We start from the raw sequence: 15,716 nt of genomic DNA, 5'->3' as shown, positions 1-15,716 counted from the left end.
ATTGCTGTTTATTTGATGTGCCTTCCCTACTCAGTATTTGGAAGGTGTAACAAAGCTGCAGGATAAACTTGGATGGAAGAGGCCATAGGCTATCATTACTCAGTCCCTACCCCTTGACAGCTTAATGCACAATTCTCAGTAATGCAACGCCTTCTGGAGACCAGCTCCTGAGCACGAAGGACTGACACTCTCAGACAAGCATTGCTTCCCGAAGGGCTGGGCCCTTGCAGAGGTGTTAGAAGACAAAGCGTGTGGCCGTTTCCGAGGAAGAAGTTCTCTGTTTTGACAGAGCGCCACTAGAGCATGCATTCCTTGTCAGTCTGTGAGCATCAGGACCGTAGGGTTCAGTCTCCAGAACGGGGGCCTGGAGAGATGGCTCAGCAGTTACAAGCACTGGCTGCTCTTCCAGAGGTCCTAGGGTGTAATTCCCAGCACCTGCATGGCAGCTCACAACTGTCTGTAACTTGAGTTCCATGGATCTGACACCCTCACACAGACATACATGAAGGCACAACACCAATGCACATAACAGAAATGTCTCCAGAGGTGCGAGAGGATGCCATAGTTGATCAAATTGCCACCAGGGGGGTGGTCTCTGGAGCCCATGCTTTCTGAACTCTGACAACTGAGACCTGTGATGGCCTGTTTAGAACACACTTACATAAAGCTAGTGAGAGAAGTCTGTTGATAATTGGCTAGGTTTGAAGTGTGAATTGAGGGTCAGTGAGATGGCTCAGTCGGTAAGAATGCTTGTTACCAAGCTTGACAACATGAGTGTGATCTCCGTGGTGGAAGGAGAGAATGGTCTCACTAAAGTTGTTCTCTGAACTCCACATGTGCATTATAACACGCATGCTCCCACATGTGCACGCACAAGTGAATGAGAACCAACTAGACTGTTCAGTTTAAAATTAAGTTACTATTAAGGAAATGGTCCTAACCCTCCAGCTACACAGCTTTGAGTAGCTCAGCACTCTTGTGGTCAGTTAATTTTTTTGTTTGTTTGTTTGTTTTGAGACAGGGTTTCTCTGTGTAGTTTTGGTGCCTGTCCTGGATCTCGCTCTGTAGACCAGGCTGGCCTCGAACTCACAGAGATCCGCCTGGCTCTGTCTCCCGAGTGCTGGGACTAAAGATGTGAGCCACTGCCGCCCGGCCAGTTAAGCTATTTTTCAACATGAGTCTGTGGTTTAGTAGTTGGCAGAGTTGAAAGACTTTGCAGCCAGGAGGCCTCCCTGGGCCTCCCTCAAGTGCTCTGTAGTCCTGGGTTGGAGGCGCCCTTCTGGCAGTCTTGTTTTAAGTGCACGGAGCTGTAACTAGATGACTTCTAAGGTCTCCTGTGCTGGAAACTGTGTTATCAAGTGTCCCACTGAGGTTCTGAGAGGAGTGCCAGCCACTGATAGGTGACAAAAGGCGGCTGTCTTGGTGTGAGCTCCCTGTTACCATTTTGAACGGGCTGTTGGTACATGCAGATCCGAAACACTCTTGTCCTTGAAAATGTCCCATCTTTAGTGTAACGAGCTATCTGTTGTTATTCTGGCAGGGGAGGGCTTGTCAGATACAGATCAGATCTGCACCCTGGGGTGAAATGACTCTCCAAGGCTCTTGTCTCCTGTCCACTGACCAGGCAGAGCTGTCTGGACTCTTCTTACCTGAGGGCAGTGCTTCTGTCATGGCGCTGAATCTGTGGGAGGAGCCATGATGTTTCAGAGCCTCCTGAGAGCATGTCAGTGCCTGACTCTGGTGCTAGATGATCCTCGAATGTCCAGTTGAGCAGCAGTCAAAGCTGCCATGTCTGATGGGCGAGTTGGGGTGCTGGCATTCTCTTTGGTGTTGCTGTATGACCTCCTAGGTCTGCCTCGTCCTGTCTCAGACTTGAGTCAGGAGTCAAGCCGCCCTTTCTTTACTTCACAAGCTGTGGCCTCTGTTGGGTTGCAGACACAGGTCTGTCGTTTGTTGTCTCCCAGGCAATTGTAACCTTTTCTTTTTGATGACTTTTCACTCCTGCCAGGCCTCAAACAGTGCCTCCTACATTCAAGATGCCTTCCAGCTTCTCCTGCCTGTGCTGCAGATCTCTCTCATCGAGAGCAAGACAGAGTCACCCAGGGGTGAGCCGCCAGCCCAGAGCCCTCTGACAGAGCACTGAAGAGCAGAGAAGAGTCTACCTGAGATCATGAAGGCTGAGAAACCCAACTTTCCTCAGGGAAGCCCTGCAGCCAGAGCGAGCGGCACATTACTGAGTGTGTGAAAACCCAGGCAGGGGCGCGGGCTCACAGGGGTGCTTGCTTCTCTGTGTGGCTGAGGCACTCAGGTCCGTACACTGCTCTTCCGAGTCTTAGAAGAAATAAATTATTTGAAAAGACATTATTTCAGGAAAGTCAGTGGGACATTATGGCAAAAACGTTGGACTTCCTTTAGAAATATCAGAAAACACTAACAAGTTTGCCATGGATGTAATTTGCAGCCAGTGGGTTGTTAAACAGGAAAGAGCAAAACGTCAACTTGGTGTCCTGGGATTTATGACATTCTTTTCACTATGGACTTTCTCTTTACTGGAATAGTCTATGGCTTTTACGGAACTGAGACCACATAAGCCCCAAGTGAGATGGTCAGGCAGTGTCCTCTGCCCTTTCATTTCGGTAGATGTTTGGCATAGTGGAGAAACTCGTAGCTACATGTATGAACCACAGCAAAGTGCCCTTTGGCTTCAAATGATTCCCAGCGAAACCCCTGCTCAGCTCATTCAAAATCATGCAGTTGCATGTCCACAGATGCTCTGAGTCTCTTCAGGCTGCATTGTGCACACCCTGCCTGAGGCTGCATTAATGCAGGGTGCATTCTTCAGCTGCCTGGTCCGGAGGGGAGGAGGCTCTTGTGGAGATGGGGTTTTTGTGGAGTCCTGTGAAAATGTGTACTTTATAACAGGATCTAGCCTCAGACATAATACATTTCCCCCTCATTCTTCCTTTGTTTTACTATATTAGTTAGTGCACTTTGAAGACAGTTCAATGGCCGTCCTATACTCTTAAGGCTCCTTTGCAGTTTTCAACAGTTAAAGGCTATTTTGATATCCAGGCTTTTTAAAAATGTTTGTTAACTTTGTGGTTTCTAGTGGCTCTGGTAACTTGAGAGCCCTGCCCTTCATCTTTGAACACCTTTACAATAAAACATAATTATACTTACTTCTATGTGTGATATTTAAAAAAATTAATTAAAATATTTTACTTTAATGTCCATTTTCATAAAAGGTTTAGAAATGAAGCATTTGAGAAACAAAGATATCCTGAGATACTCTTAAGGTAACATGTTGTTAAGGCCCTTGAATCTGTGAGGGGAACTTTGAAAATCCATGCACTGATAATGATGCCAACTGCAGTCCATTTCTCAGACACCAGTCTGCTCATAAGCCTTGCTGGTTATTGTATCGTCTGGAGAAATCTCATATCCCTACGTGTTTCATGTCTGTCACTTTCCTAGAGAGTTAAAGGGACATCCAGATGCTCTCTTAGCACTTGAGTTAAAGGTGCAGAAAAGTGATGAAAGTTTCATTCACATTCAGTGCTGCACTTGCCAGGCAGTACATTTTCTAAGTGGCCTGAGCTTGTGTGAAGACCTGACCAGAAGGAAGGGGCAGTGGGCCCCACACGTGTGTTTTCTGTACACATGGCTGCTGCTGTGTCCTCCAACTGGTTCTAAAGTGGAGGTCAAGTGACTATGTATGCATTGGTATTTTTAAAGTATTTTTGTTATTGTTTGATAATTTCATACATGTGAACAACACATTTGTATTCTATGTAGGGAAAAGGAGCTGGCTAAAGAAACTCAGACAGAGGCATCTCTGCCCCTGGCCAACTGACCTGTGAAACCAACCAATCACAGAGCAGGAAAGTAGCACTGTGACCCTGAAGCCCAGAACCAGGGAAAGAAACACAGCCTAGATCTGGGACCTGAGCCAGAGAAATAACCATTTTATCACCAAACCCAGAACCAAGGAAACATGCCCTGACTCTGAAACCAATACCAAAGAAACACTCTTGGTCCTTAGAATCAGAGTCAGTAAAAAAAAAATATGCCCTGGCTTTAGAATTAGTATCAAAAAGCCAAGAAAGGCCAGTGAAAAAAACACAGTTTGGCTCTGAATCAGGGCCATCTCTGCTCCAAGCCCACAAAGCTGACCAATCCCTAGGCAGAAAAAAAAAAAAACAAAAAAACCTAACCAATCCCTGTTTGACTCCGCCCCCAAGAGATCCTATATAAACCAGCCTGCCTGGTCAGTTGTGGGCTGTTCTCTCCACCCTGGTAGAAGCAGCTATTCTCCTGGACTCCTCCTTTCCAAATAAATCTTTCTCAAAAGAGTTTTGGGTGTGAAGATCTTCATTCACTGGTGCTGAGAAAAACCTTGCTGAGACGTCCCTTAGTGGACAGAGCAAGAGAGAGCTGGAAAACTAACACTTTGCTCCAGAGCTGGAGGAGATTGCTACATTTCTGCAGGGGTTTCCCCTTTTGCAGAGTGAAGCAAAAGAAGCAACATCTTGGGCTGGAGAAGAAGCAGAGCTCTGCTAGGAAGCCCCCTTAAGTGGGGGCTGAGGAAAGCTCTGCTGTAGCGGCTCTCCAGGAGAGGAGCAGGATTGCTATGTCCTGCGGGGAGACCATCCCCCATCACACCAGGTATACCCTGACTCCTGAACAGTCAGAATACCCTTCCCTGCTGAGCTGTCCCAGCAGCTCCAGGCCTGACTCTACCGAGCAGTCAGAATACCTTCCCTTCCAGGACTGAGCTGTCCTAGCAGCTCAAGGTGTCGCCTGACTTTCCAAGTAGTCAAGATACCTTTCCCAGAGCTGCAAAACTCACGTTTTGGTGCCAAAACCTAGGACCAAACCCAGAGTGGCAACAGTTACTTAACATTCTATATACTCCCAACCCCATTTCTAACTTTCCTAGACCACCACCACAATGTCCCCTCCCAACTTCATGTCCTTTAAAAAGATTAAAAAACCAAAACCAAAACCCACTGTGTCCCATTAATGCTGCCTACATGTACATATGTATGGGACCATCCACTGAAGCATGAGCAATCTACCAGGGACCTCCCCCTGAGGAAAACGGACTCCTCCCTTCCAGAGCAGCCATCATGAACCCCTTCCCATCCACAGCAGACTGCTGACTGGCTTGATCCTTTTCAGGTTGTGTGCAGGCATCCACAGCGGCTGTGAGCTCATGAGTTCAGTGTTCCTGCCATGTCTGGAAAACACTTTCACAACAGTCCTCCACAAACTCTCCTCTCACAGCCTGTCTATGCTTACATGCTGTTTGTCCTTTGAGCCTTGTGGGGATGGGGTGTGATACACGTGTCACATTTGTGACCAAACATTCCACTATCACTTATTTTATGTACATAGATATCTTAGTCTTTTTTTTTTTTTCTTTTTTGAGACAGAGTCTCACTGTATATTCCTGGCTAGTCTGGAGCTTACTATATAGACCAGGCTGGCCTCGAACTCAGAGAGATCCACTTGCTTCTGCCTCCCAAGTGCTGGGATTAAAGACGTAACTAGCTTGTATAACTTTTGAAAGCACATTTATGAGCTGGAATGGGCAGTCTCATCCAAATAACTTACAGTGACTGTGGGAATTTCAACCGAGATTTTAAACCCAAGGGGCTTAAGCTTTTCATACAACTGAAACCTCTTTTACCTCTCATTGGGATTGAATAATTCTGGCTGCATAGCTCAGCTGTGTGTTGAAGGAGAAGTTTCAGAAGTTGAACATGAGCATATTGTCTTCAGTAAACCAGGACGTGCTTGTGTACCTAGCACAACTGTATTAGTGAGGGTTCTAGAACTTACTAAGAATAATAGAACTTATAGAATGAATCTCTCTATATAGAAAGGGGTTTATTAGGATGACTTACAGACTATGGTCCAGCTAATCCAATAATGGCTGGCTAGGAATGCAAAGTTCAAGAATCCAGGTGATGCTTGGTCCATGAGGCTGGACGTCTCAGCTGGTCTTAAGTATATGATTGTCTCAGCTGGTCTTTAGTATATGATGGAATCCCAAAGAAGTAGACCCTAATGCTAGTAAAGGAATGGACTCATTAGGAAGGCAAGGGTGAGCAGGCAAAAAGAGCAAAAGCTTCCTTTCATGTGTGCTGTGGGTGGGCCTTGGCAGTTGACAGGTTCCAGAGAGGAAGTGAGGAGTAGGTGAGGAAGAAGTGAGCCAGGCCGTGGTGGTGCTGAGAGTCTTGCGGCCTAAATGACTCGCAGTCAGAGTGCTTTTTTATTTATACAGAGTCCAGTAAGCAGAGATAGATTAATGTTGTTGCAAAATGTAGATCATATCATTTTTGTTTCTGGACACGTGTTTAACTATTTCTCTTGCACATCTGGGGTCAAAAGTTTCGTCATCATTGATGAACCGTGAACAGTTAACTTTTACAATCATTTTTTTCCTCAAGTTTAGTCATCTTGATAAACAGAGTTATCCTTTATGATCATTTTTAATCATCAACCCCACAACCCAATTTTTAAGAGTCTAGAGACATGTGACAGCCCGTTCTCAGGCTGGCAGCTCTTGTGTCTTCAAGGACACCAGATACAAAGAAAATCTCCAAGCCAGCCCAGGCAGAGTGCCATGTCTCAAGTAGTGTATTAACTCTTAATGGTCAGTGTGCCCAAGAAAAATCTCTAGGCCAAAGCTACTACAGTTATTATTTAAATTCTGGCATAATACAATGTTTTACATTTTATATCTTTATAGAATTTATGTATCTTTATAGAATTGCTTATATGTCAAATCCTGGCATTCTGTTGTTCCTTGGTCATAAGACATCACAGTGGCTCTGTATGGATTAACTTTTCTAAGAAAGGGAGGTACTGATACCTCGTTTTTTTTTTGTTTTTCAAGACAGGGTTTCTCTGTGTAGCTTTGCACTTTTTCTGAATCTTGCTCTGTAGCCCAGGTTGGCCTCGGACTCACAGAGATCTGCCTGCCTCTGTCTCCTGAGTGCTGGGATTAAAGGCGTGTGCCACTACTGCCCTGCGACACCTCATTCTTTTATCATCTTTCCACACCATTCTTTACCCATCAATATAATTCCCTATGTAGGGCAGAGGAAACTTCAGCTAGTCTAACTTTGTTGTTGCTGTATATGCCACGTAATCACCTGAGTGTAGAGTGGGAAGAGGCTTGCAATCTGATTTTTCAGCCAACTCTTCTAGACCACTGAATCATGTTGACCTTTTTAAGTTTATTTTGTTTTGGCTGCCTTGTTCCTGAGTAAGTACAGGAACAGATGTCTCAAGAATATCTCAGAGTCTCAAAAAGAGACCTCTGGCTTCTTTATGTGTGTCACAACCTCCAAGGCGTAAGGAAGACTTTCAAGTAGATAAGGATATCTCCTTAAAAGTGCGAAGGGTAGTATGTTCAGGACTTTCCTGGGGAAGCTTAGAAGCAATACTCCTGAGAGAAGGCATCAAGGATTCATAATTGACTCATAAGAAATTTCCCATCAATCCAATATCCCCAAATTCTACAAATACTAAAAACCTCTCAAGCATGTAACGTGGAGATCAAAACCAAAAGTGGCACAGTGGCCATCATGAAGCTCAGCTTTGCTGGACCTTTCATCAAGCAGCTGTGCTGGCTTTATGACTTTTGTCGTTCCCATCAGATATGGCTGCGCCACATGTCCTTACGTAGGTTTCTTGCAGAAGATGTGGCCTAAATTAAAGATATGTCTTCTCACTTCAAGATCCAGATTAAGGCATGTCTTCTCCCAGCTCAGAAGATCTGGATTAAAGGTGTGTCTTTGTATCTCAAAGACCTGGTTTAGAAGTGGATCTTCCTACTTCAAATTAAGCAAAACTCCCTCACAGGTGTGCCCTCCAGTTTTGGAATATAGTTGATTCCAGATGTAGTCAAGTTGACAACCAAGAACAGCCGTCGCAACAATTCTCCAGCTCATTTTGGTGTTCTGTTGCAGGGTCAGAGGTTAAGACTGGAAACACTTGTTGGCTGAAAGGGAGGGGAAGGAAAGGAGACAGAGAGAGGAAGGGAGCCACTGAATCAATACATAGAAACGCTTAGTCTAGAGCTTTCTGTCGGTACACAATAAGAACTGCAGGCGTCCGGAGTATGTGTGGCTGAACTGCGTGACTTCCCAGCCAGGGACACTGAGGCCTCCTAAGAGGCAGTGTCAGGAGACTTAGCTAGGCCCTGTACCCAGGTCTTCTAATCTGTTTGTGCCTCTCCGACAGTAGATCCCACCTGACTTCAGCATGCGTAGAGAGTTACCAGGCTAAGTGTTGAGGAAACAGAATATAGACTGTGTGGGTTCTGTTCCAGGTTAGTTTATGCTGGTGGCTCTGGCTGAGCCTTCTCCAGGTTGCGGCTGCAGAGGCCTCAGAGAAGAGGGGGGCAGCGGCTTGTAGTGAACCATGGCTGGGTTGGATGGACTTGTCTCCAGTCTGGTTGTCCGGTCAGGTTAACATTGCTGATATTTATAGACGCACTCATCACATTGTTGCTGCCTTGGCTGGTTTGTGATGCAAGGAGCCGACATCTCCTGAATCTGGAACTGCAGACTTATCAACCACCAACAGCTAAAAGGAAGCTCAGATAGGGAGCACTTTGAACAGGAAGTACTGTGGAGTGTACTTTAATTCTCATAGCAGCTTGGGGGCCAGGGTAATGGCTGGGGCTGGAAGACGAGTGTAGACAGACTCATGCATGAATCTCTGCTCCCTCACTTTCCAGCTCTATGACAGTGAACGAGAGATCAAATCTCTAATTCTATCTGTAAAATCAGTTTTGTGACACCGCGGATCAGTGGTTGGTAGGCTAATCTGTGTAAAGCATCTACAGAGAGCTTGTCACGTGACAGTGTCCCAGACACTGTCCCGAATATGTATCATGTACTGCTTACACCATTTAATCCCCACAACCACCCTGCTGTTAACATGCCCATTTATAGATGAAGAAACTGAGGCCTGGGAGAGTTCAGTCATTTGTCTAAGGTCACAAAGGTGTCCGTGATGGGGGCTCAAACCCAGAGCACCTGAGTTCCCACTCACCATGACATGATAGCGTCACCCTGAGCCATCAGTAAGGAAATGGTCATTCTCAGCTGTTACAGTGATGACCATGAAATGGACTAAGAGGCCCGGCTTTGAGATGTCACAGCTCCGAGCACAGAGCCTTTGCATAGAGTCTGGCGTGTGGTTTTAGCCTCATGATCGTTCTGTTTTTTCCTGAAGGGAACAGCACCAAGATGCCTATCTGATGATAAAGCCTGTTCGGAAACATCTGGTCAGGGGGTGCCAGTGCCACTAGGACTTGGCACAGAAAGGACAATGTGGCCACAGAACATGCTTGCCACAGCGGGAACAAAGTCCTCAGTGAGGCAGGGGCATCTGTGTTAATTAGTAGTTGGAAAGGAGAAAGCAGTATGCCTGGCAGCTACACTTGTAACACCCCCCAAACTGGAAAGTCCCAGGCTCTGATACAGCCATACTACGTGGCTTGCTCAGCAATTAAAGCGATGAATCCAAAGTCTTTGCAAGTGCTTGGGTCAATCCCAGGGGCATTAATTATGTGGATAAGAAAGAAAAAAAAAAGCCCTAAAGGCTACATGCTGCACGATTCTATTTGTGTAGCGTTAAAATGACAATTCAGTCATAGGTCCTGGCTTCTGGTCTGATTTCTCTATATATATTTAATATAGCCAGCTGAGACTAAAGGTTGGCCAGTCTCCAGTACCGCGAGGGCTCTAGAGGCTGTGGGGTTGCCTGTCTCACCTCACAGGCCTGGCTGGAGGGCAGAGTAGCAGCAGAGAGCCCGTGACATGCCCATGAGAGGTCTCATCCGTGGATCACCACCAAGAAGGCACTCAGGCACACCGAGTCTTGGCCAAGGTCCGATGGAGTCAGAGTTGGTTCAGCCGTATCCTAGGGAAGAGTGAACTGAATAGGAAGTATGGGACCTCTAGTTGGAAGAAGTGCCCTGTGTCACGGTATCAGAGCAGGCTTGGACTTGAACCGAATTTGTGGACTCTACAGTACTTGTCCTAGTAATCCAGAATCACCTGGGAGTAATTGTCTTTATCAGGTTGGTTTGTGGGCGTGTCTGTGGGGGAGTGTCTTGATTGTTATTTGACTTAGGAGAGGCTTCCTAGTCCACTGTGGGTGGAACCATTCCCTGGGCAGGTGGTTGTGAGCTGTATAAGAAGGGACAGGTAAGCATAGCTTGTGGAGAGACAGTAAGCATCCTCCTCCACGGTGCCTGAGCTCCTGGCCTGACTTCCCTCTGTGATGGACCGTGACCTGGAAGTATAAGCTGAAATAAACTGTTTCTTTCTCTCAGTTGTCTTTGGTTAGAGATATTTTTCACAGTAGTAGGTGTCAAACTAGAACAGGTGGCCCTTTCACTGTCCCAAACAGTGTGGGTCCTGACCTTGAGACAGGATGTTCTGCCTCCAGAAGACTTCGCTAGAGAAACACCTGTAGCTGGAAATCAGAGCGTCTGCTTGGGGAGGGAGGGATTAGCATGGGCTGCTGGGAGATGGAATTGTTCACAGCTGGCAACAGACTGGCTCCAGATTCTGTAGAAGGAGGTTGGAGACACAGGAGGTGAGGGGATGGAGCTAGCCCGAGGCAGTGGACACAGTTCTAAGAAGGTTAGATTGTGGAGCAGCACTTGTACACATGTATGGATGGGAAGGCGTGGGACTCCTATGACCTCTGCTCTCTCATGTCTTGGCCATCCAGCCTCCACCACTTGCCTCTGCCTCATCATCTTGGTAATGTCTGGTTGCTTCTCACACCGAATCAGGAAGCGATGCCCAAGAAACAGAGAAAATGTGCCTAGCCTCAGGCCCCAGCTGACAGACAGGTGTTCACAGCCCAGGGAGGGGCTGAGGGCAGAAGCGAGTGAGGGAAAAGGGTTGCACAGGTGTGAGAACCCAGGAGAAGGGCAGCAGTGGCGGCGAAGGGGCCGCACACCCAACAGTCCACATATACTTACTAAGACTTCATGTTCATCTGGATCATTCTTTTTTGACATGTGCTTTGTGTATATGCAAACCTGGGTGCTCTGATTTGTTAACCTGAATCTCTCTGACTGGTGACCCCCTTCCTTATTCCTTATTCATCGATCACAAGCAAGCTGTAATTAAATCAGGGTGTCTTGGAATATATTCTGCTTGAACAGAGTCCTGCTGGCTGGGCAGAGGGGAGTAGGGCAAACAGAACCATCGGCCTAGTCTTATGTCTAGCCGTGACAGCTAGCAGGTGGGAAACCCCCAAACACGTTTCTTATAGGGACTTTGTTTCTGCCCCCAGAGCTTTGGAAATAAAAAACTGGAAATAGGAGCCAGTGGGATGACCCAGCAGTTAAAGGTGCTTGATACCAAGTCCTGAGTTCAATCTATGGGATCTACATGAAGAACCAAGTCCTGAAAGTCGTCCTCTGACCACTACACAAACTCGGTGGCATGTATGTGGCCCTTGCAAAATCAAGCAAAGAAACAAGCGAGCAAACAATCAAATGAATAAAGAAATAAATACATAAAACAACCTCTGCCCCCCACCCTTCGCCCCCAAAACCCCAACTAGAAATTTGCTTAGGATTTGAGGGTGCTTGGCTCCATCTGCTGGTCAGTTTTGGTTACTGTACCTTTTTGCAATAATGCCACCAGTAAGTATTCAGGAAGGCTAAGATTGCTAGGAAATTTCTGTCTTCTGTGGGCCCTGGGGGAGGGCTGGACACGTCACAGTTGTCCTGAGAGTTCAGAGAGTTGCTGTCATCTCTAGGTCACATTGGTGCTATTTTCAGCCTTCTGCAAGCTCTCAGCTTGATTCACAATAGAGAAGTCCCAAGTGTCAGGACTGTAGGGTGCTGGAGACCACAGGGCCTGATGTTTCTGGGGGTCACAGAGGTCCATGCAAAGGCAGGGACTCACTCCAGGTCGCACATGGAGGTATAGTTTTCTAACACCAAATCTACAGTTCACCCCTTACTTGCTTCCTCCTCCGTCTCCAGACCTTCTGTCCTGGCTGACCCCTATTTCTCCCCGAAGCAGGGAGAGCCAAGTAATACCTGCAGCGCCCTATTCACTTGTTACCATGACAACCACCTCCTTCCGCTCCTAGCCCCAGTCTGACTTGGTGGGGTGTTCTTCCTTCTCTCCAGGCCAGAGCATTCCTGGAGGAATGGAACGTGGGGGTGCCCTGCATTTGTCCACGGCGCTGGTCCTCTTCCGTTTCAGCCTCTCTGAGCCTCAGTTTCCCTGGGCCAAGCAGCTCTGTGAGATGGCTGAGAAGGATGAATGGGTGGTTGGATGTGAAGTACTGTACGAGTTAGAGAGCCTTCTGCCAAAGTATTCATTTTCCACGTCTGTGTTTCTTCCCAAGTCACTCAGAACACTAGGCGCTAACTGCTGTCCAGTTAGCACGGGTTCGGTGGAGCCTCAGAGCAGAGGGGTAAGCGGGGAGCTGGAAGGTGATTCAGAAAGCAGTAGCGCAGAGGAAGGGGGATGACGGCAGAAGATGGAGACATTTCCCATGTTCATGGATTGGCAGAACTAACATTGTGAAAATGGATGTAAAAGCGACATGTAGATTCAATGCAGACCCCACCAAAAGTCCAGTGACCTTGTTCACAGAGCTGGGAAAGCCAATCCTAAAACCCCAGCCCCCTGCATAGCCAGAACAGTCTCCAGCAAAGAGCAAGGCCAGCCAGGTGACAACATGGGCCACTCGAGCTACACGACTCTCACAGCCACAAAACAGCCTGGCGCTGGCACAAAGACGGACACACAGACAAGCAGGAGAGCATCCAGAAATAACTCCCAAAGCTGCAGTCACCTGACTTCTGACAAAGACGCCAGAACACGCACTGGAGAAAAGACAGTCTCGGTCGTTCCCAAGTAGAAGACGGAACTGGATCCCTGTCTCATGCTCTACCCAAATCAGCTCAAAGTGGGTCAGACACTTCAACAGAAGGACTAAAACTCTGAGGTGACTGAAGGAGGGCTCTTCAATCCACGGGCCCGGGTGGGGCTTTTCTGAAAGGCTCCAACAGCAATGGCAGCAAGAATAGATAAATGGGTTGCGGCGGCGGCGGAGTGAAGGGGCACGCAGCGGCTGAAATACTCGGCGGAGCGACAGCAGAAAATGAGGGGAACCTTTGCTGACTTTCCGTCTGACATGGGATTTGCTGTCCCGAGCACAGCAGAGAACTAGGAAAATTAGCCCACACCGTCCATCCAGTCAGCAAATGGGTGCACGGGTCAGACCGTCCTCAACAGAAGAAATTCAAGCTGCACGTGTGGTATCACCTGCAGCCCCAGCACTCAGGAGGTGGAAGCAAGAAGATCAAGCTAGGTTATCCCTAGCTACACACCCAGTTCAAGTCTAGCCTGGTTACTTTGAGAACCGGGTCTTCAAAACAATACAAAACAAAAAGAACAAAAGTAATACAGATAAAGGCTTGAAAATAATGGCTAACATGTTTAGCCACTAGAGAAATGCAAATCAGACTTACATTGAGACTCCATCTTAATCCAGTCAGAACTGCTGTTCAAGAAAGCGGTCAAGGCATGAAGGCTCACACCAGCGGCTCCAGAACCCCTGAGGATCACCAGGAGTTTGAGGCCAGACTAGGCTATGGTGTGAGACTCCATCTAAAAATGACAAAACCAAAACCAAAAAACGAACTTCAAACAAAAGCAAATGACGTCAAATACTGGGGAGGAAAGGACCGAGGAGGAGATGGGAGTCGGGGCAGACGGAGAGGAGAGGTGGGGCAGATGCATCCACTGCCCCAGCACCGAGTATTTTTCCAGTTCCATGGTTCACCCGCCCCTCCTGCTTCGCTGTCTCTGAGAGGCCCCCAAATCTTTCCAGCAACCATAGGACACAGTTTGTCACTCTCCAAGTCACTCTTCCAGGCTTGGTGGCGGCTTCGGGGAGGGAGCTCTCAGTTCTTCAGGGAAAGCACGTGTTGCAAGCTGTGGCAAACGCTGCCGCCGTGTTCTGTTCAACAGACTGGCTGTCACTCTGGGTTTCCTCCAGGACCCGTTGATGACTCTATCCTCTACAAACCATCCACAAGGCTGCCAAACTCCCAGTGGTTGGTTTGGTCTCCTTTGGAAGCAGACGACCTGCCCACAGGGAGCTCAGACTGTTGGTACCCAGAGGCCTTTGCTGACGGATGCTAGTGTCTTCCTGGGCTCCAGGTGTCCATGCTGTTCATGCTGGGTCCAGCTCACCTTTCCATTCTGCTGTGAAGCCTTCCTGGGTGACCTGCCGTACAGGAATCCTTCCTTGCCAAACTTCTCAGGACCAGTGTTCCAGAATTATGTTACATCAAGGCCTCCTTTACTAGGTTATGAGCCCATTAAGTTTCCTATGAGTGGAACAGGAAACTGCTAAATTAATTTGAGATAATAAAAGCTGTTAAATATAGAGGCTGGTGCTGGGGACATGGCTCAGCTGGTAGGGTGCCATTCAGGCAGGCATAGGGGCCTGTGTTCGATCCCCAAACCCACACAAGTAGTCAGTGTTTTCTTGTATCAGACTTGCACTTCCTTGGTTAAATTTATTGTAAGCTGCTTTATTGTTTTTAAGGGTATTGTGAATGGGAGTGTGTCCCTGATTTCTTTCTTAGTACACTTGTCGGAGCTAGGAAAGCTATTGATTTTTGTGTGTTAGTTTTGTATCCCGCTACTTTGCTGGATGTGTTTATCAGCTGTAGGAGTTTTCTGAGGAGTTTTTAGGATGTTTTCTGTGTAAAATCATATTCTCTGCAAGGAAGGATACTTCGGATTCTTCCTTTCCTGTCTGCATCCCCTTTAACTCCCTCACTTACTGTTCTCGTTGAGGCTCCAGTTACAACGTTGAAGAGGAACAGAGAGATGGGCACCCTTGTCTTGTTCCTGGTTTTAGTGAAAGGCTTTTGAGTTTTTCCTCCATTTAGCGTGATATTGGCTGTGGGCCTGCTATAAATTGCCTTTATTATGTTGAGGTGCATTCCACTATCTCCATCTCTTAGTTTCTCTAGGACTTTTTTTTTTTTTTTTTTTTTTTATCATGGAGGGATGTTGATTTTGTTCAAGGCCCTTTCTGCATCTAATGAAGTTTTTGTCCTTAAATCTGTTTATGTGGTAGATTACGTTTATTGATTTACCTATATTGAACCATCCCTGTGTCTCTGGGATGCAGCCAGCCTGATCATGGTAGATAATAGATAACATTTTAAAATGTGTTCTTGAATTTGGCTTGGAGGCATTTCATTCAGAGTTTTTGTATCTATGTTCATCAGGGATATTGTCCTATAATTTCTTTTTTTTGTTGGTCTTTGTGTGGTTTGGGTATCAGGGTAATAGTGGCCCCATAAAAAGAGTTTGGAAATACTCCCCCTTTTCTGTTTTATGGAATTATTTGAGGTATATTAGTGTCAGTTCCATTTTGAAGTTCTTTTGAGTAGAATTCTGCTCTGAACCCATCTGGCCCTGGGCTTTTTTGACTTGGGAGACATCATGTGGGAACCAAACCCGGGCCCTCTGATAGAGCGGCCCAGGCTCCTAACTGCTGAGTCGCCTCTCCAGCTCCGTCCCATCTGCTCCTCTTAGGTGCTGTTTATTCTTCCAGCTGCATCACTCAGTTATTAATCTGAGATTTAAGATTTTTTTGATACAGACATTTAGTGTTCTAAACTT

At 46.9% G+C, this 15,716-nt stretch overlaps 1 protein-coding gene across 1 annotated transcript in view; it reads left to right on the top strand.

Moving 5' to 3' along the window:
- Fam114a2 (family with sequence similarity 114 member A2) overlaps positions 1 to 3,179 on the top strand; it is a 34,214-nt gene extending 31,035 nt beyond the window's left edge. Inside the window, 1 exon segment of the mRNA XM_037201345.1 lies at positions 2,009 to 3,179. Within this exon segment, the coding sequence (XP_037057240.1) occupies positions 2,009 to 2,143 (135 nt within the window). The 3' untranslated portion in view covers positions 2,144 to 3,179.
- The last annotated feature ends 12,537 nt before the right edge of the window (positions 3,180 to 15,716 follow it).

The sequence above is a fragment of the Peromyscus leucopus genome, chromosome 8b, assembly GCF_004664715.2.
Source record: "Peromyscus leucopus breed LL Stock chromosome 8b, UCI_PerLeu_2.1, whole genome shotgun sequence".
Lineage (NCBI taxonomy): Eukaryota > Metazoa > Chordata > Mammalia > Rodentia > Cricetidae > Peromyscus > Peromyscus leucopus.
The sequence above is the reverse complement of the archived record's forward strand: the minus strand, read 5'-3'. Positions and strand labels throughout refer to the sequence as shown.